General features: G+C 53.1%; 1 protein-coding gene and 1 long non-coding RNA gene across 6 annotated transcripts in view; one reads left to right on the top strand and one right to left on the bottom strand.

Moving 5' to 3' along the window:
• The window catches only part of LOC137214578 (uncharacterized), a 30,364-nt gene extending 9,971 nt beyond the window's left edge, over positions 1-20,393 (bottom strand). The window contains exon 1 of the long non-coding RNA XR_010938943.1: positions 20,095-20,393. This is a non-coding gene — a long non-coding RNA (uncharacterized lncRNA). The remainder of the gene's footprint in view (positions 1-20,094) is intronic.
• The window catches only part of ACTN4 (actinin alpha 4), a 72,566-nt gene that overhangs the window by 19,975 nt on the left and 26,379 nt on the right, over positions 1-26,212 (top strand). For all 5 annotated transcript variants that reach the window (XM_067718508.1, XM_067718506.1, XM_067718507.1 and 2 more), the window contains exons 2-3: positions 23,957-24,071; positions 24,251-24,370. In XM_067718508.1, the coding sequence (XP_067574609.1) occupies positions 23,957-24,071; positions 24,251-24,370 (235 nt within the window). The remainder of the gene's footprint in view (positions 1-23,956; positions 24,072-24,250; positions 24,371-26,212) is intronic.

Below are 26,212 nucleotides of genomic sequence, written 5' to 3'. Positions count from 1 at the left end.
TGGAGGAAAAATGGTTGTAATACTTTACATTGCTCACTGCCTCTCCGGTGGATGGAAACTCTCTCCGCAAGGGAAAGGGCTTTCCACCCAGGAAAAGAGCTGGGTGGAGAAGACTTCAGTCACCCCTTCTGGCCATCACGTTATTCCAGCAGGGCTCTCGCTGTACCATAGTGACTGGGCTGAGAAAGTTTCCAGCTCACTGCAGATTGGCAGCCCAAGGTGCGTTAGGGTGGAGACCAAATTGGTAGGAGTTCTCATAAATGGGCTTCGCTGCTAGCCACGTGGACCACCCAGGGGTGTTTGTTACACGAGGTTCTGTTTTTTTGATCTGTGTCCTTTTTGGTGGATTTGGAATGAGTGGAGGAGGAAGGAAATTAATTATGGAGGGGAGGAGAGGTTGGGCAACAGACTGATAAGGAAGAGAAGCCCTCTCACCAGTTTTAAATAATTGATCCCAGCACAATTGATGAAGAAGATGGCGTTGTCCATGCACTCAGCATTTACTGAGCATTAATCCAGTACGTGCCATAAACAAGATACTGGGTAAAGAGATGTGAACAAAATAGTCCTCTTTGTCCTCATGGAGCTTACGGCCCAGTGGGGAAGATAGGCATTAAACAGCAGCAAAAACAACAAAACCCCCAAATATATAGTGTTCCAAATTGTGATCCTTGTTTTGAAGGAAAAGAGCAGAGCCCTTTAAGAGGGCACAGTGGGGAACTTGCCATAGATTGGGCAGGAGCCACCCTGGGAGAAGAGTGTCCCGGGCAGGGGGACCTGAGAAGCGTGGGAGGAGAGAATGAGACCAGGGTGCCTGGGGCCGCGAGTGGGAAGGGTGGTGTGAGGTGAGATCAGAAAGATGACAGCAGCCAGAACATGCCTCCAGTGAGGATCTTAGATTTTCTCCCAAATGAACGAGAAAGCATTGATTCCACAAATATTTACTTCAGGCCAGTCACTGTTTTAGGCACTGGGTATATAATTGTGAAAAAAAAAAAAACAAGAAAAACAGAACCATCCCTGCCCTCATGGGGCTCTCCGTCAAGTGGAGCTCCATGGAAGTATGTCCTTTTCTGCTGCTGGGACAGATCCCGCGATAGCTCGTAAAGCGTATAGCACTTTAATATATATTCCTTGAGGGACTTCCCTGGTGCCTGCCAATGCAAGGGACATGGGTTCGAGCCCTGGTCCAGGAAGATTCCACATGCCGCAGAGCAACTAAGCCCCCATGTGCCACAGCTACCTGAGCCTGTGCTCTAGAGCCCGTGAGCCACAACTGCTGAAGCCTGCATGCCACAACTACTGAAGCCCATGTGCCTAGAGCCCATGCTCCGCAACGAGAAGCCACCACAATGAGAAGCCTGCTCACCGCAACAAAGAGTAGCCCCTGCTTGCCACAACTAGAGAAACCCCATGTGCAACAGGGAAGACCCAACGCAGCCAAAAATAAGTAAATTAATTTTAAAAAGTTTTTTTTAATTAAAATAAATAAATAAAATATATTCCTTGGGAATATATTCCTCGTGGTCCAGTGTTTAGGACTCGGGGCTTTCACTGCTGAGGGCATGGGTTCGATCTCTGGTCGGGGAACTAAGATCCTGCAAGCCACACAGTGCTTCCAAAAAAAACAAAACACAACTGTGTTTTTATCCCCACCTTATGGTTGAGGAGACTGAGATTCAGAGAGGTTATGTGATTTGCCCAGAGTCACTCAGCCAATAAACAACAGAACCAAGAATCAAACCATGCTCTTCGTCCTTTTAGGTTATTTCTCCCATGTCAGGGCTGAGTGATTGGTTCTCTTCTTTCTGACTTTATATACCCCTGGTAGTAAGATTCAAGGACTCCTGGTGATGCTTGGACTTCAGGCATATCAAAACACCTACACCTTGGGTCCTGCAGGATGGGGTATGGCAAGAGGACAGAGGTGGTGATACCCCTGCTTCAGTAGCCTAGAGCTGTGCTTTTCATCTTTACCACAACGTCTTAGGTTGGAGACAAGCGTTTGACTGACCCACATGTCTGGGAAAACCTGTCTAAGTGGTGGTGTAGAGCTGGGGAGTGACAGCTCTCTGGCCAAACCTTCTGGGTGCAGTCTGCCTATATATGGCCTGGCCTCAAAGAACAGGTGATGGCAGTAGGAGTTGTTTTCTGTGTTCCTGGTGGGAGGTGTCCAGCTACATTCCTTTGTAGACAAGCACAAACTAGATATTTTTGAAACTGAAGGTCTGAAACCAGCCAAAGAATTAATCCCAGTCTGAAAAGCATATGGTGAGGGTACAGCCAACCTGGCTGGGGTGTCGCCTTCTCAGCTTTGTTGCTTTTTAATAAGCCTAGAAATATCTCTTAAGAGGGAGGATCTTGGGCTTCCCTGGTGGCGCAGTGGTTGAGAGTCCGCCTGCCGATGCAGGGGACGCGGGTTCGTGACCCGGTCCGGGAAGATCCCACATGCCGCGGAGCGGCTGGGCCCGTGAGCCATGGCCGCTGAGCCTGTACGTCCGGAGCCTGTGCTCCACAACAGGAGAGGCCAAAACAGTGAGAGGCCCGCGTACCGCAACAAAAAAAAAAAAGAGGGAGGATCTTTGTGAACATCTCCAGCCACTTTGCTTTTCCTTCTAGCTGACAGTGGAGGCCTCCAGCCGACAGTGGAGGCCTCCAGCCATCAAGGGCTCAAGTCTGTCTTGCTGTTGTGCGCACTCTGGCTAACGAGGTGCAGAGGTTGCAGCCGCTACCAGAGGGTTTTGTGATGAAGGGTCAGCTGGATGGGCCCAACTCTTCATCACTCAATCAAGAGGCTTCGTAGCAGAGAGAGAGCAAGGCCTGGACGCAGGGGCTCCTGCGGTGCACGGCCCTGCCAAGCAGAGGCCGAAGCTGGGTCTCTTCTACAAAAGGGGACCGATAATGTATTTACCTCAGGGTCAGGATTTAGTAAGGAGATAGGGTGGGGCATGTCTGCCCAGTTGCAGAGATCAGTACCTGGCGGCTCTTTTCATTCTTACTCTGTCTACTGGGGTGGGCGGTTGGGATGGAGTGTTTCTGAGGTCTCATCTTGTGGGATCTGGAGTCCCAGTTGGAGTGGTTGGTTGGGGGAGTTTGGGGACCAGGGAGCCTTTCTTCAATTAGGAAACTGCGGCCAGAGAATTAAGATAATAGAGCTGTCTTATGGTGTCTAAGTTGAAGCCAGCTGCTCTTTGAAGATTGACCCTGAGATCCACCGAGTTCAACTGCTAGATATGGAAGCATTAAGCATTTAAGGGGGCCTGGAATTAAGGTTCCTAGAAAGAGGCAGGAATCTCTTGCTCATCGCCGATTGTCTCAGACCCAGGGTGGAGGACGGAGCCCCTCTGGTTGAGCGGCAGACTCTGGGCGAGAAAGCTAAGCCAGGAGAGGCCGAATGCTTTGTACAGCAGTGTCCTGCAAGTGGGCCAGAGTGGGCCCTGCCGGCCCTCAGAGGAGGCTAGATGACTGTGTCCTGCAGAGCGCCCCATGTGTCCTTCCCTCTGGGAAGCCTTCCACCCTGGCAGGGCCTCTGGGGCCGGATGTGAAAGGTAAACAGGCAGCCCTTCTGCTCTGCTTTTCATCTCAGGAAGCCCTGAGGTCCCACCAGCTCCCCTGAAGCAGCCTCATTGTCCCTGTGCAGCGGCATAACCAGTGTGGCCCAGGCACTGATGCTGAAGCTTGAGCAACAGCCCCCGGCCCCCTCCCATCCATTCTCCACGTGGGAGCCAGATAATAGCCTGCTTGAAATCTTGATCCATATCCCAAATCTGGAAGCCCACTGGGCCCTGCAGGATCTGTTCCTTCCTCTCCAGCTTCATCTCTCTCCCCCTCCCATTGTATCACTGTGCTCCAGGCACGCCAGCTGCTTCTCTGCTCCATGCTCTTTCCTACCCGTGGAATCCTCTTTCCCTCGCCAAATCCCCACCCAGCTCCTCCTAATTCTTTAGATCTTCCCCACTGTGGGTGAGGAAGTCATACTCAACCCCTCCAGCCTAGGCTAGGTCTCTGTCTTAGGGGCACACCTTTCACCTCCACTTCTCCTTTTAACTCTAACCATCCTTTGATCTCTCCCCCACCCCACCCCACCCTACGCTGTGAGGGCCATGAGAGTAGAGACGGAGTCTGTTTTGTCCACTGCTATGTCCCTAGCATGTAGAACAACGTCGGACAAATACAGGTGCTCTGATAAATATATATTTATGGAATGAATGGATTAATAGCAAGCCGACCAGGCAGGTGGAATGGACCTGCCACCCATCTGTTCACCCACTTATTTGAGTGCCTTCTGTGGAACAGCTTGGTGTTAGGGGCAAAGATTGATCACCCTCAGTTTTCTGAGAAACAAGGCACTGACACTCTGCAGGCCAGTCGAGTCCCAGCTAAAAGCTGGCCCTGCGGTAAGCTGTGTGCTCTGGAAGGTTATAAGACGTCCTCCCCCAGGACACTTCCAGACCCAGTGGGTCAGCCAGCTGTTCTGACAGAGTTCTGCATCAGTGCCTGCCAGTTACCAGCCACAAACAGGATGCTTTTCAAGTGCAGAAAGGAGGGGAGACATCACTGTCACCTGAAGAGTGGGGAAAACATTGTTAGGACAAAATTCATCCCTTTTTGTGCAAATACCAAGCTAGGTGTCCATGTGTTGTGTGCCAGGCACTGGTCCAAGCATCAGGGATGCAACACAAGAGAAGGCCCCTGCCCTCAAAAAAATGAGACACGAGGCTAAACACAGGGAGAGACCTTTTTAAATTTTTCTTTTTTTAAACTTATCTCTTTTGTACAGAGATTGCTACCTATTGCAAATTAACTTAGTATAATAAGAGACAATAAAGTGTTTTGTTTCTAGAGATAGCTACAAACATAAAAGCGTAGCCCTGTGGTTTAACTGCCTGCCCACCTTCCTGAAACCCAGCTTACTATGGTACCGTGTTCTGGGGCAGCCCACTCGTCTCCATGTCCTGAGCTGAGCTTGGAGATGCGCAGTACCAGGGAAGGAAGCGCAGTCTGGGCTATCTTTGGTGGCCATTGTTATTTATGGGGCATTGGCAGAGAAGTCAGTACCGTGGAAAATCTAGAGAAAGATAGAGGCTACACGGTGTGGTTGAGCAGAATTCGATAGCTCCTCGGCGCTCTCTGGGCCATGGGACCCAGAACGACACAGCCGCCCTGTCTCTGCTGTCAGGCTTGGCCTTGGGCTTGGTCTGCCACGTCCCTCCACACCTCCTTCGCTGTCGGTGTGAGCGATGCCGGGGAATCAGCCGCTCTGTGTTCCGAATCAGGCCCCTGGGACCTTCTCTCTGTTCGGGAGACAAAACCTGAGACTGTTTCTCCTTTTAAATGCAACTTTGTTCTGCAGGAGAGGAGAAAAGCTGGAAAGAGATGGCTTGTTCGTTTGACGATAGTGAGGTGTACTCCGATATGCCTTTGAAAAGGGCCCGTTTGCCCAGCAGCCTTTGCCAGATAATGAGAGGAGAGGAACGCGGGGAACTTGGTGGGAATCTGAAGCTGGGGGTGGGCATGGGGTGGGGGAGAAGTTCACCTCGGAGCAGCCCGGTCTGTCTCTCTCCTGTAGGAAAGTAGAGTGGTGCTGGATGGTTCACCAGCTGGGTTCTATACGGGGAGAAGAAATGTGCTTGGCTATTGGCCTTGGTGCATTTAAAAAATGTGTACGCCCCTGCTGGCTGATTCCATTTCCTCACTTCCCAGTTACTTCTCAGCCCCAGCAGCTCCCCTGAGTCTGCCCTCAGAGGTCTCCAGAGACTGGCTGATTACCATCCCTGAGGGTGTGGGCGCAGCACTGCCTAATCTGGATGTGCTTGGCGCCTCCTAAGTGCCAGGCGCTGTATTAGGTGCTGGGGATGCAGGCCGTGGTGCCTGCCGTCTCTTCTCAACCTCTCTGCAGTGCATGGTCCTTTCAAAAAAAAAAGACCTAACACATTAATGAACATGTACAAAAGTGGAGGGAATCCTTATGTACCCATCACCCAGCATCAACAATTACCAAAATTTTGCCCAACTTGTTTCATCAGCTTCTCCCAACACACTCCCCGCTCAGACATCACCCATAAATGCTTCCGTGTGTTTCTCTAATGGACATGGGTGTCTGTGTCTTTGATGGGACAGCACATCACTGTACTGGGTGCTTTTGAGCATGCCTTAAGAAAAAGAAAAGTTCTCCCCTTTGCCTTCCTTGACATCACCTTCTCTACTTCTCCACCATCTCATCCTCTGTCTCTGAATCCTTTCCCTCTTCCCACCTCTGAAATGGGGACATCTCACAACATCCTTTTCCCAGGAGGATTTTATCTCCCGCCTTCCCCTGGCCTTAGGTCCCACACCAGTGTGGATGACTCCACGTCCCTAGTCCTGACCCCCTTCTCACACTCTGGTGCAATTGTCTGCTAACATGTCTCTGTCCCCTGTTAGACTTGAGGTCTTTCGTGGAGGAACCCTATCTCATTTCTCTTTGTATCCCCAGCACCAGCACCACGCCTGACTCTAGGAGAGGCTCAGGAAATGTTTGAATGAGTAACTGAATGAATGCACGTGCAAACAAATGACCTTTCTGCCGAATCTTAGACATAAGTTTCTGCACACCAACTGGTTGTGCAGCACGTACTTCACTCTCGGTGTGTCCCAAACCAGACTCATTCTCGAGCCCCTCTCCCTGGGTTCACTGTACCCGGGTCCGACATCCAAGCCAGAAACATTGAAATCATCTTTTGACTCCTCACCCCGTCACGGGCACCAAATTTTACTTATTTCTTTCTCTCAATTATCTCTCCTCCTTTCCTTTGCTACTGCCATTGTCCTCATGCAGGACCACATAGTAAGTGCTTAAAAGTGCAGATTCTAAAGTCAGACTGCCTGGGTGTAAACTGCAGTGCCGCCATTCGCTACCTTGAGCTGCGTGACTGCGGGGAAATGCCTTAACCACTCCGTGAGGATAATGTCTGCCTCCACGGCCTGTGGTGAGACTTCGGTGAGTTAACACTGTGTGCCCTTTGCTCCATGCCGGGCACACAGGAAGTGTTCTGACGTTGGCTCCATCATCATCACCATCACCCCTGTTATACTATGTCCAGGTCTCCTGCGGCGGCCTCCTGACTGGCTTCACTCCAGTCTCCTAGTTCATCTCAGTGGCTCCATGAACATTATCTTTCTGAGACCCATATCTAAGCAGGTCACTCTGAGGAACCTTCCGATACCCAGAGAACAAGTTCTGAGTTCCTCGGCCTTTCTGCCTTCTGAGCCCAGCTGACACCATCTCCTGCCACTTTCCCTTAGGGGTTCCCCAAACATTTCTTGCACATTTATGTTTTTTTGTTCTTGATGTTCCCACCACGTGGAACAACCTTCTTCCCAGGTCGCCACCTATCAGAATAGTGCTCCTCTTTCACGGCCCGGATCAGGTGTCACCTGACCTCTGCTGTCCTCGGATCACACTGCTCTGCAGTGACTGGCTTACCAGTGTCCCTCTCCAGCCAGACCGTGCACTCCTCCAGGACAGAATGTCAGGTTCTGTACATCTCCCTAGACTCTTGGTCGTGATTCTCTTTACTCATCCTGAATCTCAGTTCCTCCAGGAGATGGGAAGCTACCTGAAGGCCAGCTTCACCTTCATAGACATTTAGTTAAGTAAACAGAGGATTTCTCATTCTCTCCACCTTTAGCTCTTCCTTTTTTCTTTGTTTTCTCGTCCAAGAGGAGAGGATGCTGTGGAAGTTAGAAACTCACGGCAAGGGTCTGCTCCCACCGGGGGAACGGCTGCCTGCTTTGCCGCTCTGCTGTGAATTCCTGTTGCCTTTCTCTGGTTCTCTCCAACAGGTTCCATCTGTGGGCAGCAGGCCAGACGCTGGGGGAACTTTGGGATACAGGCCTTCTTATCTTCCCTTTGTTTGTTGCCCCACCTTCCAGAAGGGAGCAGGCCCCAGCCATCTCAGACTGAAACGGCAGCACATGTGGTGTCTGCCTTCCTCTAGCCGCCTGCCACCCATGGAGCAGAGAGGATCAAAGGCTTTAGCAGGCGAGGAGACTGACGGGGTTTCGTGTCAGTGGAACCATCGCTTGGCCTGGCGGAGCCCCGTCCTCCCCTCGATCTGGTGGGATGTAGGGGCTACTGTGGAAGGGGCTACAGCCATTTGGAATAGATTTTGCATGGGGGGTTTAAGATTTAAAGCAGTGACATTTTTCCGTGGCACAGCTGTCTTTCAAGTTGAATCTCACGTGGATCTGCCATATTATAAAATCGATTAAATAGCTGCTGAAGTTCCATGTGAGTAGGGGGCAGCCTCCCTCTCTGCTGGCACCCCTCACGGCAGAACTCTTTTCAGAATGCTGTTTGAAAATCACTCCTTGGTATCACATCCACTTCTCTGCTGAAAGAGGCATTCCACTGTCCCTTTGTGGTTCACCCTGGGGCCTGTGTGTTTCTAAAGATGGCTGGGGCCGCGGTGGGGGGGTCCTGGGTCTGCACGTTGGGTGCAGCTTCGTGCTGTGTGGGATAACGGTCACCTGGTTCTGTGGAGGAGGAGGCTTTGACAAAGGACAGCGCGTCCTAGTGGCTCTGCCTTCAGGGTTCTCTCCATCCTCACTGCTGTAACCCTGACATCCCCACGGCCACCAGGGGGTCTTCCCACCCCGTAAATCTAGTCATGCTACTACTCCCCCCACAAGAGCTTCCTGCCACTCTTAGAATAAGACCCAAACTCCCCACCGTTCCTCCCCAGGGCCTGTAAGGCTCCCTCTGCTCCGGCCACACCCATGAGGCCTTTCCCACCCGGGGTCTCTCCTCCTGGAATGATCTCCCTCCTACTGGCAACTGGTTTGCCCTTTCTATTGGTTCAGACTCAAATAGCACCTCCACAGAGAGGTCTTCCTTGGCTGGCTGAACTTGATTCCCTCCCTGGCTGGCCCCCTCCTCCGGTTACTCTTGCTTGCATAACCCTATTTTTACTGCACCACCACTGTCTAATTCTTCTCTCTTTTTAAAATTATTTATTTATTTATTTATGGCTACGTTGGGTCTTTGTTGCTGCGTGCTGGCTTTCTCTAGTTGCAGCGAGTGGGGGCTACTCTTCGTTTCGGTGCGCAGGCTTCTCTTGTTGCAGAGCACGGGCTTCAGTAGTTGTGGCACACGGGCTCAGTAGTTGTGGCGCACGGGCTCCACGGCATGTGGGATCTTCCCGGACCAGGGCTCGAACCCGTGTCCCCTGCATTGGCAGGCGGATTCTTAACCACTTCACCACCAGGGAAGTCCCATTATCCTCTTATGTATCATCTCCTCCACTAGAATGTAAACTTCATGAGGGCAGGGATGTTTGTTTAATTCCAGTGCTCAGAATATGGCAGCATGTGGTGGCTGCCCAATACATTTTTTTAATTGAAATGAGTGAATGAAGTTTGAGAGAGACTCAGAGCAGTGAGTCTCCCCCTACTGGGAGCTGGGGATGCCAGGGAGGAAGGATCTGATGCCAGCATTCTGAGCCCAGGCTGGGATGACGCTGGAATCCTGAGTTCCAGTCGGCTTTGGTTCTCATGCAGTGTCAGAGCACTCGGACCTAACCATTTTGTCCCCTAGCTCTCCTCTTTTGGGCTCCTCCGGGAGAAAGCAGGCGGCTGGGGCTCTGTGAGCACAGGCAGGACTTGCCATTCTGCTCCAGCCTGAAATCGATTTCCTCCGGGCCCTGCCTTGAGCCAGGCCCTGTGAACAGAGGGAGGGGTTGAAGCCAGGTCTCCCCTACCATGTGTTGGGAAGAGAGTGATATAGCCACTTGGCCTGAGAGCCACCAACCTTCCCCCCCCCTTCCCTAAAAGGCACACAATGGCAGTTGGGCTGCGCCTTTGTTTTATGAGTCATCGGTGCTAGCCCGTCATAAACTGTTTTTTCCTATACTATCAGGGCAGCTCTATCGGGCGTCTCCTATGCAATCCGGGAACGGATTTGATACAGGGTCAGTTAACGTGTTGTCGAGTCGAAATCTGTCATTGTGCCCATATAAGGCAAACTCCTCGGGTTACTTTTTACCTTGGCAGAATCTCAGGAATGTCAAGGTAACCAGGCCACCTCAGCATAGCTCTGATTCTCGTTGGGTCACCTGACTTGCCCTCCCTCTCCCATGACTCACCCTGCAGCTCTGCACTAAGCCTGCCACCCTGGGTGGTGCTGGTGGCTGGTGAAATTGGGGGAGGGTCTCCGGGACCTGCTTGCTTCTGTGTCTTCCTTCAAATGAGAGAAACTATGTGAGGTGCCTCACAGGGGGCCTGACAGAGTGAGAACCAGAAACAGAAAGTAGCCTTGGCCAGACTTGAGGTTGGTGAGGAGACGATGTGGGCCCCGGCTCTGACACCTACCAGCTGTGTGACCACAGGCAGATGGCTTATCTGTAAAATGTAGAGCACTCAGAACAAATCCTGGTACATAGTAAGTGCTCAATAAATGTGAGTCATTTGTACAATCATGTCAGGTTACACCCCACCCAATCATAAAAACACCTCTGCTGTTTTCCTTTGAGGCTCAACCCCTTAGTAGCTTTAATGGGGCAGATTGAGCTGGTACTCAGAGTCCCTCCCTGGAAAACTGAACCCACAACTTCCCAGTGGCACCTCATTCCCTTTCCTCCCCCATCCGCCCCCCACACCCACACGCATGCAGAACAAGCCACTCCTCTGCTGTTACAGGGCCAGGAGTCAGCTCTGCGAGAGCGCGGCAGAGGCCCTTTGTCCTCTGACATCACACTGCTTCTGGAGACAGCCGCCCCTTATGACTGCTGTGTGGTTTGGCCAGGCCTTAGTACCAGCCCCAGGAAGGCCTGTAGGTTGGGCGAGCAAGGGTGAGAGTCTAGTGCTGTCCCTCTGCCAGGGCAAACGGTTTCACCATTTTTAATAGAGCAGTTATGAGTCAGAGGTTTCAGTCTCTCTTTACTGGTTCCTCCCAATCCTATAATTACCGTTTGGCTATAGAACCTTATTTTGGTTTTTCTTTTTTTAAATCCTAAGACACTGTTCATATTGTCCATCTCATGTGTCCAAGGGGTCTAAGATGGAGTGGCAATGGTAAAGGGAAAAGAGAGAGACTCCAAATCCAGAGTGATTTCTTAACCCACAGAAATGATGCCTTCTCCCCACCCACTCCAAGCACCATTCTAGTGCCACGCCAGGAAGTAGAGCCAGCACCGGCTTACGCAAGGCTGATGGCAAGAGTGGATAACTCTGAACACCTCCAGTTGCCTCTTGGCAAACTTTAAACTCCAAGCCTGGAATTTCTGGTCTGAGGCACCTCCCAGATTGACCGATGGATTCATTCACACTCTTATCCAGTACGAGCCTCAGCAAAAAGCAGGCCTGCTGACGAGCACCCGGCACCTCGTCAGGCCCCCTGCCAGTGCCGGCCCACTCAGAGATGAGGGGAATTGATCATGCAGATAAACGCCCTGCATTCACTCAGTCTCCACACTCTCCCTGCTTCTCAAAGGGATCGTCTTACGCCCAGGCTCTGAGAGTGGGAAGCCAGTGGGACAGAGTATATAGAAAACAGTGCATGTCTGTGAGTGCTGGCCCAGGCTCTGGTTCCCCCTGGTATGTCAAGAGCAAAGATTTCCAGCCCGACCCACTCCACTCTAGCCATGTCGCTCAGCCCTGCTTTTCACTGGAGCAGGAGAAGGCTTCTGACCTGACCGGCAGACCGGTGAATCAGAACGTCCCAAAAACAGGGAAAAGGAAAAGGGTCACCGAGGAGGAGTTTCAGTTGTCAAAGGTGTCAGGGCTGGCACAGTTGCTTGCCCTTCCGCCAACAAGGCCTAGTTTGTGGATCATGTAAATTGCTGCAGAAAACAAGCTGTCTGCTAGAAGGCGGCAGGGGGAATGGGAGTGTTTGCACTGCCTTCAGGTGCCCCTGGCCTGTGGCACTCTTTGCACCTCTAGATTCTGTTCGGGAGTTCCTAGGGTGGGCCACCGTGGCCCAGGGTGGAAGGGGCACAGCGCCCCCTCTGACTTCTCCTCAAATGTCAAACACCTGTTATCTTGATGAGCCAGTCCATGGGCGGATTTGTCCAGGCTAAGATGTGATTCTAAAGACCCGTCCTCTTAGGCACCTGTTAGGATTCCAAGCCGCACAGTCTCGAGGCCAGAATTGGCTCACTCGGCTATCTTTTTGAAGGATCAAAGTTTAAACCAGACGATCTTTAATCTCCCCTCCCAAGCCCGAAACCCGAGCTCAGCTGTAAACCATTGAAAATAAATGGGGTTTTTGTAGCTCAGACTCCCTCTTCTCCAGGTGAAGGGCCCCCTGTGCTTGATTGTTCCACAGCAAAATGCCAGATGGGGCCAGAGGAGAGGTGGAGGGCAGGGCCCCAACCTCTGCTGCTGCCCTAATTTTAAAACTGCCTTTTGGGAGTGGAAGTTTTCTCTTTTAAAGGTAGCTAATTTCAAGGTAGGCCTCACCCATCTCCTCTTCCTGCTGAAAAGCCCTCCTTTGAAAGCGGAGCACTGCCTCCTGCGTCTACCTTGTGGGCCCCACCTGCCTGTAGTTCAGACCCATATCTCCCTATGGATTCTGTGTGGGGAGGGCAGGCTCTTCCCCCTCAGGGAGGACCCAGTTCTTTGGAGTGTAATCTGAGTAGCTCTGGGTTGGTTGGTTGGTTTTCCGCGTGTGAGATGGCTCTGGAAAGGTCCATTTGAGAACAGACACAGGCTCAGACTGGGGTACCTCCCTACCCTGGGCTGCCTGTCCCCTGCTTCTCTGGGGTTTCTTTTAGCTCCAAGAGTCCAGTCCAGTCTAACAAATGCAGTGGCAAGGCTCACCGGTTCTGCCTGGGCTTCAGATCCCTCATTTTTAGAACAAGGGGTTAGATTTGAGTGGTGGTTCTCAACCCTGGCTTCACGTTACACTCAAACCCTGGTTTCATGTTAGAGCATTTGTAAAATATCGTTATTCCGGGACCCACCCGCAGGAAATCTGATTCATTTGGCTTGGGGTAAAGTTCAGGCTTTTTTTTTTTTTTTGCGTTTACGCGGGGCCTCTCACTGTTGTGGCCTCTCCCGTTGCGGAGCAACAGGCTCCGGACGCTCAGGCTCAGCGGCCATGGCTCACGGGCCCAGCCGCTCCGCGGCATGTGGGATCTTCCCGGAACGGGGCACGAACCCGTGTCCCCTGCATCGGCAGGCGAACTCTCAACCACTGCGCCACCAGGGAAGCCCAAGTTCAGGCATTTTTAAGAAGCTTTCTGGTCCCATACATTTATTGACCTTTGTTTTTCAACAAGGGTCCAAGACATATGCATTGGGGCAAGAATAGTCTTCCCAGTAAATGGTGCTGAAACAACTGGATATCCACATGCAAAGAATGGAATTGGACCCCTTCCTTATACCATATACAAAAAAGTACCTCCAACTGGATCAAAGACCTAAATGTAGGAGCTAAAACCATAAAACCTAGAAGAAAACGTAGGCATAAATCTTCATGACCTTGGGTTAGGCAGTAGTTTATTAGATATGACACCAAAACCATAAGCAACCAAAGAAAAATAGATAAACTATACTCTCCAAAATTAAAAAAAAACTTTTTGCTTCAAAGGACACTATTAAGAAAGTGAAAAGACATCCCTCAGAATGGGAGATAATATTTGCAAATTATACACCTGATAAGGGTCAATTGTCCAGAATATATAAGAAGTCCTACGATGCAATAATGAAAAGATAAATAAACCAGTTAAAAATGGGCAAAGGACTAGAACAGACATTTCTCCAAAGAAGATATACAATTAGAAAATGGTACATGAAAAGATGCCCAATATCATTAGTCATTAGGGAAATGCAAATCAAAACCACAATGAGGTACCACCTCACAACCACTAGGGTGACTATAATCAAAAAGCCAGATAATAACAAGTGTTAGCAAGGATGTGGAGAAATTGGAATTATCATACATTGCTGGTGGGAATGTAAAGTGGTGCAGCCTGTTTGGAAAACAGTCTGGCAGTTCCTCAAATGATTAAACATAGACTTACCATATGACCCAGCAATTACACTTCTAGGTATATCCCTAAGAGAACTAGAAATACATATCTACACAAAAATTTGTGCTTAAACGTTTGTAGCAGCATTACTCATAATAGCAGATATATATAATAGCAAAGGTAGAAATAACCCAAATGTCCATCAACTTATGAATGGATAAGCAAAATGTGGTATGTCCATACGATGGAATCTTCAGTCTAAAAGGAATGTACTACACTGTGGATGAACCTTGAAAACATGCTGAATGAAAGAAGCCAGACAGAAAAGGCCACATATTGTATGATTCCATTCATATGAAGTGTCCAGATTAGGCGAATTCATAGAGACAGAAAGTAGATTAGTGGTTGTCATGGGCTGGTTTGGCGGGCAGGAGGAGGAGAAATGGGGAGTTACTGCTGACAGTTCTGGGGTGATGAAAATTTTCTGGAATCAGATAGTGGTGATAGTTTTTCAATCTCATGCTAAAACTCACCGATGTTTATATTTTAAAGGGGTGAATTCTATGGTATGTGAATTATAATTCAATTAAAAATTTGATTTTCCAAACTATGAACATGATTAAAAAGAGTACATGCACGCCTGTGATCCAGCTGCTCTACTTCTATGTTGTATTAGTTATCTACTGCTGCATAACAAATTGCCTTTTCAAAGCTTAATGGCTTAAAGCAGTAAATATTAGAGAGAGAAAATGCAAACGAACCAGAAAAGTGCCTGGGTAATTCTGTTGTAAAGCCAGGATTTGAAGGATCTCTGGAAGCAGGAAGGACCGGATCTGATCATTATATTCCTTTACTCATTTGGTAGTCAAGAGGCCAGGCAAAGGGGAGGGGAGGTTTGGGGGAAGACGGCTTTGTGTCAGCCACCAGAAAGCAGCCCGTCAACTTGGCGAATCCTAGGGTGGAGGTGTGGCTTCAACAACTGCAGCGCTGCTACCAACGACGGCACCTTCCGGAATAGGAATAATATAGTAATGACTAGAACCTCTGTTGAGTGCTCACTGTCTGCCAGGCTGTGTGCCGTGCTGCTTCTGTGTTATCCCGTTGAGTGCCCACACCCGTCATGTCTGTTACCCTCATTTTACAGGGGAGGAACTTGAAGCTTAGAGAGGGGAAGTTCATTTTCTGCAGCCACACACAATGCGTGGCAGAGTGAGGATTCGGACCCACGTTTGTTCAGACTCGAGAGCCCTTGCTCTGGAGCACTGTGCCATGTTGTCCTCTCCTCACCCTTGTAGACCCTGGCAGACTGATGTCTTGACATGTCTGTCAGCTCCTCAAACTGTCTCCTTCTAGCCCACCTACTGCTCCGCCCCTGTCTAGGCCCAGACCCGAACCCCATGAACCAGGGTCTCTGCAAGTCCAGTGGCCTCAGATGCCTGAGCGAAGAGGGCTCCTGAGGGCTCCTCTCTTCCATTGGAGGGGCACGCCGAGGGCATTGTCTTCCCTGGCTTGTTTTTCGAACGTCTACAGCTCTAGGATTATTTCTGTGAACTCCTGAAAGCAAAATAGACTTATCCCTAAGTAGGGACCCTCACCAGTATAAAATGGGATTGGAAACCATGAGAAGTCCTAAATGGCTGGCCATGAGAAGCACCAACCCTGTTCCATTCATTCTAGGATTTACTGAGCACCTACTATGTACAAGGCGCACCGTTCCAGGCAGTGGGTCCTGCAGCAAATAGGACCCTGCTCTCATAGAGTTTATGTTACACATGGGAGGGAGACTGGTTATGGACAGAGAACCTCATTTCTGATAGCAGTAAGTGCAGTGAATAAAACAAAGCAGAGGGAAGTGACAGCATGGTGGAGATAGCTGGGTCAGGGAAGGCACCCTGGGATGATGGCATGAGGGAAACCCTGAGTGATGAGAACTAAGCAGGCTGTAAAGAGCTAGAAGAAAGTCTTAGACCAGCATTTCTCAGGAGGAAGGGACTACACTCCAGAATCAGCCTGTTGCAGCAATAACATACACGTTTTCTGGTGCCTCGCAGGAGATTGGCTGACGCAGGAATGTTGGCTACTGGGAGGGGTCGTGAGGGAAAGAGCTGGTTTCTGGATGGACACGCAGGACCTTTGGAATGCTCTCTACTCCACTCTGCGGTATTTATACCTCTCCTCCGACTGGGAAGTCAGCTTTTTCATGTAGGCCGAGAAAACTCCGAATAAGGCAACAGCAGGCCAGGACATAAGAAAGAAGCATTCCATATTTCCCTGTAATTGCTTTCAAATTAGGTTCTGTTGTCATGGGGCAGGCACACACAGCACGCCTGCTCTGTCCCTGGCTGGATATGGAGTTGGGTCCTGAACAGGCAGCTAATGTGTCCTTTGTGCCGCTGAACCGCTGGTCTCGATGACCCATGCTGGCAGGGCTCTCTGAGTCCCATGTTGCTGCACCCGTCTAAATTGTGGTCATGTCATCATGACCGGATCATTTTCTCTTCTCTCAGCATGGTCCCTGGTTTTTATCTTCAGAATCTGGTAAAGGCAGTGGATCTTCAAAATAGCACTCACATGTATAATCTCAAAACCGTTCCAGAGGCTTCACAGACTTCCTGGATGGATCCGTGCAGATGTTGCCAGGGCAATCGCCTGTTTGCCTGGGCCGCTCGCTGGTAACCCAGATTCCGGAAGGCTTAGCCATCGGATCCTGAAAGCACCTTTATAGTTGGTGATGAAGCCCAGGGGCCAGGGGAGCAGTCTCTGCTTTCAGGAACTGAGAAGATGCCCCACTGGGGCCAGGCCTTGCCTGAAGCCTGGCAGTAGCTGGCAGATGGGTGATAAGAAGGGTGGGTGCCTACCCTAGGAATAAATAGCTGTCCCTCCCCTGTGTCCAAGCCCCGGACACCCTTCCTGAGGTCCTGTGGAAGCAGGAACCATGGGCAGCGTCAGAGGCCACACCAGGCAAGGTGGGCGTTCAGGAGGCAGGGTGGCGCCCTCCCCCTCAAAGCAGCCAACGCCCCAGCGGAGCGGCAAACCCAACACGGTATTGCAGAGACGAGGTTTGAAAACTCCCAGCTCCCTAGGGAACCCTGTCTTGCCTCCGAGTGCCCTGGGGGAGTTTGCAGTTCTTCCAGCCAGCCCTGGTCCTCCGGCAAAGATATGCAGCTGGTCCTTCTGGGTCAGGCTGCTGGCCTGTGATGTTCTGCTAAGGGGGTGGGCGGTATACACAGCGGAAGGCGGGGGGTGCAGCACGAGACAGCGAACGGTTTTTCCTAAAGTCTTGTCCAGTGTGGAGTCAATGGAATCCACATGTGAGCATCTGCTGGCGGGTAGAAATAGCGCAGCCCCCAACCCTGGTCCAGGAGCTCTCCTTCGCCAGTGCTAATAATCAGAGCCAGCACACTTGCCCCAGCCTGAGGTCGCAGGTGAGCCCATTTCTAGGTCCAAACTGACTCTGCAAAAGACTCCCTTTAGTCGGGGTTTAGTGGAATTCCAGCTTCCAACTGACATTTCCCTCCACGCCACCCCCTTCAGTACTAAGAACATGTTTTGTGACACGTAGTCGGTAAGAAGAAAAGGGAAGGAAAGTTTTTTCAGCTGGGTTAGCCGCATCCCACCAGGATCCTTCTTTCTTGCCCTTGGCATCACTCTGCCCGCTGGAATACCACCGGGTTGCCCCACGTCTTTTGAATGTTTGTTTCTTCCTTGGTGACTGCCCCAGCATCAAGAGGGTTTACCTCTTTGGGTTGGGGGAGGGAGTCATCGATGAATAGCTCATTAAAGCCCACTGCTGCCACATTCCTGGCCGTTTAGTTCACCTCCCGAACAATATGCATCATTCATTCACACAGCCACCCCACATCCTGGCAACTGGGAGGGGTCCCTGTGACACAGGAAGGACTTTTATGACCTGTGATGCTAGGTCTTCTCCCCCTCCCCCAACACACAGTGACAAAGCAGAAACAGCTGGTGGGGGGGTGTCCTCTGAGGTTTGCCTTCCCCAGTGCATGGGCTTCGGGCCTCGGCACAGGGAGTGGTGACTGGATCCCAAACAAACCAACAAGCTCGTCCTCCCTTCTTCCACCCCGCCTCCCCCCTACACCCTGTGCTATTTTAACAACCAGAAAAGAATCTTTAACAGGCTGCCAGTGTGCAGAGGCAAGTTTTGAGGGCTATTCTCTGTGGTTTTTTTTCACGTGTGTTCTCAAAGGCAGACGACTCCACATCCTTCCTTCCTCCCTAGATAGGTCAAGGGCTGGGTGCAAGCTCCCTTCACAGGATGGCAGGGCCAGGCCTGGAGCAGCACGGCCAGCGTTGGCCTCCCACACTGGGCTCAGGCCACCCTTTAAGAGGCAGGTAGGCTTTTAGGGAAACAGCCCTGCCTGCCTCGCTTTGTGAGCTCAGCTCCAGTTTGGGGACTGAGGCTGGGCGGGGCCCTTCTTGACTAGGTTCTGCGGGCTCTGCTTTGCCAGGCCGGTAGGTAGCATTCCCCTCAGAGGAATGAGTGGCCGCCCCATATTTGTGTTAATAGCTGTGTGACCTTGGGCAAGTCACTTAACTTTTCCCTGCCTTAGTTTCCTCATCTGTAAAATGGAGATGATAATATCTCACATGGCCATGGGGTTGGAGGTTTTAAACACTTGCTATTTGTAAATGGTAAGAACTAGCAATTAGCATTTACTGGCCACCCCACCCCCGCCGCCATCAGAATGTAAATTCTGGGTCTGTTTTGCTTCCTCCCGTGCCCAGTGCCTAATCAGGCCTCCAAGTCAGGATTTGTCAGCCCGGTGATTGCATCGAGCGCCTCTTAGGTGAGGTGCTGGGGACACGGCCACTGCTCAGAATCAGTACTGCCCCTGGAAAATGACCTTGACAATAAAACCCAGATGAGCTTGAGATGCTTTTTGCCTTTCCCTTCTCCCACAGAGGGCCAGTAGCTCCGGACCCTCCCAAATGAAACCTTGAGTTTGCCTTGCTTGGTTACAACTGTCAGCATTTCCAACACGGCTCCTCTGCCTTCCTCCTCCTGCCAAGTTTCTCGTAGAGGCCCTTTACCCTCTTTTTTTCCCAGGTCATCACACATTGACCCTTGCCCCCTTTGGGTTAATCCCCACACAGCAGCAGCCCCATGAGGGTGGCCCTGCCAGCCTCATGACACAGCCTGCTCTCCCTCACTCCCTTCCTTCCTCTCTCCAGCTGGGCTCTGTTCTCGCTGCCACAGGGCCTTTGCACATGCTGTTCGCATTATCTGGAAAGTCTCCCTTATTTTCATCTTACTCGTTCTCCATAGGGAAACTTCCACATGTCCTTCCGGCCAGTAGATCAGGAGCTGTTCCCTGGCATGCTAAACGCTCTCTTCAGCTCCCTCTCTGGGGGTGGGAGGGAAGAGGACAAATGCAGGTTGATACCTCAGAGTGTGGCTGCTGGAGCCAGAGTACCTGGCTTTAAATCTAGCTCCGCAACTTTCCAGGTGCGTGACTTCCTGCGGGCAAGTCATGTCACCTGTCAGACCCTCAGTTCCCTCATCTGTAAAATGGGCCAGAAATAGCAACTACCTCACAAAGTAGCTTTGTGGATGAGAGATGTTAACATCTGACGAAGTGCCTAGAACGGTGCCCGACACCTAGTTAGCTTATAGAAGTATCTGCTGTGGTTGTTACTGTTACCGCTTTTCCTAAGGGTGTCTCTTCTGTAGTTGAGTAGTTGCTTGGTTAATGAGATCCGTCCTCTTCCTCCTCAGAGTGGGAGCTCCTCAGAGTGCAGCCTGGGTCTGCTTTTGCTCACTGCTGTGGATTCAGCACCAGGCCTGGCCCCGGCTCGGCATGTAGCGAATCCTCCCTTGTCGTGGGAGTGGATATGTCCCGCCCCACAGGGACCTGGGCATCGCGGAGCCCGTGGGGCCTGCCACGCTCGGGCAGTCGGGCCCTGTAGCTCGTGCTCTGACAGATCTGCATGGTGGAGGGGGTACAGTGGGCCCACGAGACGTCCATCTATAGCAGCCACCCTCCACACTACCCACCCCACACATCTCAGTCTAAACTGGGTAGGGAGAGGGAGTGAGTAAGCAGAATGTTATTTTTGTAGCCAAGTAGAAGAAGCTATGAATTTTTCATGTCCCGTTGGAACTCCAGCTCCTACTCACCAGTCATGCCGCGTGGAGCAGTGGCTGCGCACGGTGGGCTCGTTCCCGAGGAGGGCCTCGTGACTCCCGCTCCCCTCGCCCCGAGCCCAGGACCCAGCAAGCCTCCGGTGTCAGTAGATGCTCCTCGTCTTCCAGGAGGAGAAAACAGGGCCGCGCAGGCCGTGGAGTGAGGATGGGAGGCCTGTCGGCGGGGTTCCCATCGTGTGTCAGGTTCAGGAGAATATCCACAGGCTTTTCCTCACTACCGAGGCGAGACCAGGCCAGTGGATATTCTCCCCTAAGCACCCGCTCTGTATTCTGCTTGGGCCTCTGCCTGCTTCCAGCCAGGGAGACAGAAGTACAGGGCAGAGTTACCATTTATTTAAAAATAGTCCTTTCCCTGAGGTTTGTATAACACTGAGTACTTAATCTGTGCCAGGCACAGTCATAAGTGATTTACTTGCATTGTTTTATTTAATCCTCATTTAAGAGGGGAGGTTATTGCCTCCATTTCACCAACAAGGAACCTGAGGCTCATTGCTTGCCCGAGGTTACCCTGCCGGCAGGTGGCCTCAGTGGCCGAGGCAAGATTGGAATCCAGGTCTGTGTGAGCCCCAAGTCAGAGCTCTTGTTTCCTGCCCAGAGAAGCTGAGCAAAGGTGCAGAGATGGGACGCATGTTTGCAGGGTGGACGGTGCCGTGACCTTCTGAGGACAGACTACCTGAACCCAATGAGGCGAGGTTCGTTCAGAGCCTCCACAGGTTGGAGTGAGGGTCTGCTGTATCTTGCTACCACTCCACCCATGGCCGTGGGGTAAGGGCCTTTGCAGAGAGACGGGCTCTCATCCATCCTTCCTGGGAATGGAATGGGAAGCGGCCGGGGTGGCTGAGTTTGCATGTGTGCACATGCTCAGTCCATCTGGCTCTTGATGCCAAGCTCTGTGCCAGATGTTTTAAAGCATTCCCCCCCATTTAGCCCTACAGCAAATACAGGAGGTAGATTCTGATAAGTCCATCCTACAGAGAAGGAAGCTGAGGTGGAAGTAGGCCAAGTCACTTGGTTGGAAACACAGAAGTAAGCCGAGGGGCTGGCATTCAAACCCCGAAGGGTTACCCCAGGTGTACCCCAGGTGTAACCCAGGCAGGCCGAGGCGGAGAGGGTTGCCTTTCAGACACGTGCCCAGCTCTCCCTGCAGCCCAGGCACCTAGATCTCGGCCCAGCAGCAGCGCAGCACCAGGGACGCCTGCCCTCTGGGAACTGCCCTCTTGCATCCTCGGCCACGGGATGTAATGGGCCACTTTGCTGCCCCGCAGCATCTTTCAGGTACATGCCTTAGCAGAGGCCCAGCATCCCCTGCCACTTCCTGCCCCAGCCTGACCTGCTGCTGCCCTCTGCTTTACAGGGTGGCTGAGTTCCCCGCCCGCCCGCTGCCCACCACCGAGGCTGCTGTGCTTTGGGCATTCTATTTATTTATTTTATTTTTTGGCGATACACGGGCCTCTCACTGTTGTGGCCTCTCCCATTGCGGAGCACAGGCTCCGGACGCACAGGCTCAGCGGCCATGGCTCACGGGCCCAGCCGCTCTGCGGCATGTGGGATCTTCCCGGACCGGGGCACGAACCCGTGTCCCCTGCACGAGCAGGCGGACTCTCAACCACTGCGCCACCAGGGCAGCCCTGGGCATTCTAAATGCATGTGCGATGTGAGACTTAATTCCTACTCCCTGGGAGCACGCACACATGCAATAAGACCCAAAATGACTGGAGAATGCTGTCAGAGAGATGCCAAGGGTCAAGTGCGGTGGCGGGGGCAGGCAGGGGACGGAGAAGGCACTCAGTGGAAGAGGCGGGCCAGGTGTTGGTAGAGGAGGAGATCCTGGGAAGCACGGGCTGTGCGGAGAGCTGCCGCTTATGAGCACCTGCCGTGTGCTCTACAGGCATTGCTGCTTCGAACCCTCACACCGACCGTGACCCAGGTGGTGTCTTCATCGCCAGGTTGCAGATGAAGAAGCTGACGTTAGGAAGGTTGGGTAACCTGCCCACATGAGTGGTGTAGCCCTGGTCTGTCTGAATTGAGAGCTGCAGAGGGGAAGGAGCGTGGGAAGCGAGGTAGGGAAGGCGGATGCCTTGCTGAGAACCTGCTCCTGGCCAGAGCCCAAAGTAGCTCATGCTTGTGGGGAGGCAGAAGCAGAGACAATGGTGCTGTGATAGAGCTGCACGAGGAGGGGGCATCCGAGTCAGAGTCGGGGTGGGGCAAGCAAGTCAGTGGGGGCGTCCGGAGGAGCCGCACTTGGGACTGTTTTTGTGGGATGGGTGGGTGCGGGCTGAGGCGAGGCGGAAGCGGGGTAAAGGTGCCCGTCGCTGAGGAGACAGCCTCACGTGGGTGTCCGTCTCCGAGGTGGAAGAACTCTTCTTCGTGTTGGCGGGAGGCGGGCGGGGTGCCCTGCCCGTTCGCAGCCCTCCCCCCGCTTCGGGTTTGGAAGGAAACCTTGTACCTGTGGTGCAGCGTATTAATCAGGCGGCTTCTTTGTCTGGGAGGGGCCTCGTGTTGAGTCTCTGAATGAGCAGGGCTGGTGACAGTTGTCAAAACACATGGTCCTTGGCCAGAGGCTCCTTGGAAGCCCCTCAGCCCCACATGGACTCTGCCGGTACCCGGGTGCACATGGGCTCTTGCGCGTTCCTGGCTGTCGGCCCACCTCCACGCTGGGCCCTGCAGATTGACGAGGGCAGAGCGAGGGACTCCCGTGAGAAACAGGCGTGGGGTTTTTCCCAGATCTTGCTGCAGGGGCCTGTCTCCACAGAAGGCATCTGGGCACATGCACCTTAACTGATGGGACGTGCACCCCTGGCGCTGAAGTCTGATAACACGCCTCAGCCAGCAGGGGGCTGAGTGGTGGTTACTACTCGGGCATTCTGTGCTCTGGTTTGGGGTTTGGGCTTCTTATCGACGGGCCTCTCCACCTGAAAAGGCCCCTTCGCCTTCCAGCACCCGCGTGCCCTGTGATCCTCCGGCAGTTCCTCCTCAGATGTGGTTGCCTAACCCTGGTGGGGGTGGGTGCCTGCCTCCCACTTGCCTTCCAGCCCCCTCAGATACACTGGATCTTAAGATGTGGAAGGGTGGGGCGTGGGATGTTCTCCAGGGAATAGAGGGTGTCTGGCCTCTAGGGAAACAGCATATGTAGGGGTGCCACAAGGCTCGGAGGATCTGTGTGCCCGGCCTTTGGGGGAGGTGTTGCCACTGGGCTACTGGCAGTTCGAAGAGAGACTGACTTGAGCAAACCTTGAATTTACAGGAGGCTTGTTTTCCAACTGCTTTCCTGTCCCAAGTCATCTCTGTGCCAGTGATGGGGAAATCGCTGCCCCTGCCTGAGGGGAGGGGCAGGTGGAAGGGAGCCAGGGCCGTGGGGACCTGTGGTCTGCTCTGCCCGCTCAGGGGGATGGAGGGCTGGTGGGTCTGTCTAGAAGAACGTGTCCGCGGGAGCTGGACCCCTGCTTCTTGTTTCCATGCTCAGGACCCGGTTCTGTCAGCACCTTTGCCCGATGCGTGCAGTGGGCTCACTCAGGGTGTGGTGGGGCCAGCACTTGCTCTGAGGCTGGCCGACGTGGCTTCCAGTCCACGCTCTGCCACTCGTCACCTGGCTGACCAAGTGGTAGTCTGGTAACTGCCCTGAGCCTCAGTGTCCTCAGATCCACCTGCCTGGGTCGCTGTAAAGACCAGAAACAGTGTCATTGTTGATAAAAGGTGGGGCCCAGGACCTGGCCCTGAGCAAGGGCCCCGTGGCAGCCGTGCTGTCGCAGGGTCAGGGCTGTGACCTGGCCCTTTTGCTGGAGAGCCCTGACGAACACGCCGACCCTCCAAGCCATGCTCTCCTCTGCTTCCCCAGACCTTCACAGCCTGGTGCAACTCCCACCTGAGGAAGGCCGGCACGCAGATCGAGAACATCGACGAGGACTTCCGAGACGGGCTCAAGCTCATGCTCCTCCTGGAGGTCATTTCAGGTGAGGCCCCCTCCTGCGGGTGCCCACGGGGTGCTACCCACCCCGCCGTCCCGTTGCTGCTCAGGGAAGAGCGGGGCCTTTACCAGCTGTAGCAGCACTGCGCTGGCATGGGCCTGTTCTGGGGAGCAGCGGGGACCCTGAAGCTCCTCTCCCTCTCTTTCTCGGTGTTTGGCCCTCAGGGGAGCGGTTACCTAAGCCGGAGCGGGGCAAGATGAGAGTGCACAAAATCAACAATGTGAACAAGGCACTGGACTTCATCGCCAGCAAAGGAGTCAAGCTGGTCTCCATTGGGGCGGAAGGTGAGCTCAGATGGGGCCCGACCTCTGCCTTGGGAACAGAAGTTGTGTTGGTGGCAGAGAGAGCACTTGGGGGTGCCTAAAGCCCAGATACACCAAGCAGCGACCACAGTGACTGCCCTTGATGTGATGCTGGGCCCACAGACCTCCCTCCCTTCCCCCAAAGGATAATCCAGCCCAAGACCAGGAAATCCAGCTCACCCGGTCATGAGGGGCACAGGGGGAGGAATGGCTTTGACTTGGACCCCGGACACCCTCACTCGCCCTCCTGGTGCCGGGCCTGAGGGACACAGACCGACATGTGACACGGCATCTCTCTGAGCCAGCAGCACCTTCGCCCTTAGGCCCTGTCTGGTGTCTGCAGGCAGGAGCGCTCAGAGTAGGGGAGGGCGCTTGAGGCCCGGTGTCAGGGAGTGTAAGCCCAAAGGTCAGTGAGCAGACTTTGCTGGCTGCACAGCTTGGGAGAGTGTGGCCTCTTGACAGAATACCCGGGATCCTCTGCGCCCCGTGCGGGCACCTGGAACTGTGACCCTTGTCTCCGAGCCCTCCCTAGAGCAGCGGAGTGCCCTCCCTCCAGTGCAGGCTCTTGTCTCACAGACGCCTTTGGAGACCAGGCGAGGCCTGACAGAGCCCAGAAGCTCCCCATCAGCCTGGGCTCCCAGCTCTGGTCATTAATCAGAGCAGGGTTTCCTACACCCCCATATCCATGTTGTCCCAGCTTTTAGAAAAACAAAGAAAACTAATTGCCGCTAATGGCAGGGCTCCGAGAATTTGGCCAGGACTCCGGGCCAGAATGCGCATCCCGCGTTCCAGGGCTCTGCCCCAACCCGGGACCTCTCCAGGGAGCGCTGCCAAGCCTCGCATGCCACGGCTGAGGTGGTTGGTGTTTGCTTAAAAAAAAAAAAATCAAAACCCTGAACTCAGTCAGACCCTGAGATTTTCTGTTCTTGCATGGCTCTTTCCTCCTGGCTCCCCTCCAGCCTTCCGCTTCTCACAGCTGCATTGATTTTGCTCAGATGCTAGCCTGTAAATACAGAAGGGGTTAGAGGAGAGACCCGTGGCAGTCATCAGTTTTCATCTGGAGAAAAACTCAGTCTAAAAATGTTTTCCATTCATGCCCAAGCTGCTTCACTCCCAATCCCCGTGGCCGTCGGGCCTCTGGAGGACAGCTGACTGGAGCCGCTCCGAGGGCTTTGGGATACCTGAGCGCCCCAGTCCCCGCCCACCCCCAGCTCCCTGTCCCTCCACACCATCTAGGCAGTTGCAGGAACGTGGCTTCCTCGTGGGGGTTGTGAGAGGGGTTGGGAGTCGGAGACACAGCTGCAGGTCCAAGAAGCAGCTGGTGGATGTGTCATGAGAGCGGCCGTCTTCCTCCCCTCACAGGGACTCTCTGAGTTCTCCGTGACCAGCTTGCTCGTGGAAGCGGCTGGGTATGGGCGCTGCGGCCTCCTCTCCAGCTTGTGTCCGTCCCCGGCTTTGGGGTGCCTGGCCCTCGGGGGGAACGCAGCATAGATTTCCTGAATGAATCACCGCCCTCACCCCACGCTGGGAAGGCTCGGCCTCGTTTCCGGCCGTGGGGGTTCTTAACACTGGGAGAGAGCTGGACAGACAACGTGTCCTTCCCCTGCTTCCAGGCGGCCAGCTACGCATATCTCCTCTCCTGAAACCCTCAAGCCGAGAGGTGCCCTCGGCCGTCAGCCCATGGCTTCGCTGTGGGGAGCTTCTCCAGTGGCTAAAAGAGCACCCACCCTTTCCTAGCGAGCATGTCCTCGGGGAAGGCTGGGCCCCATCCTCTGGGGGACCATCGTGCCTCCTTCCCAGATCAAGCCCGCCTAGAGTTTTCTG

This window comes from Pseudorca crassidens, chromosome 20, assembly GCF_039906515.1.
Source record: "Pseudorca crassidens isolate mPseCra1 chromosome 20, mPseCra1.hap1, whole genome shotgun sequence".
Classification (NCBI taxonomy): Eukaryota; Metazoa; Chordata; class Mammalia; order Artiodactyla; family Delphinidae; genus Pseudorca; species Pseudorca crassidens.
This window is presented reverse-complemented; position numbering and strand designations above follow the sequence as displayed.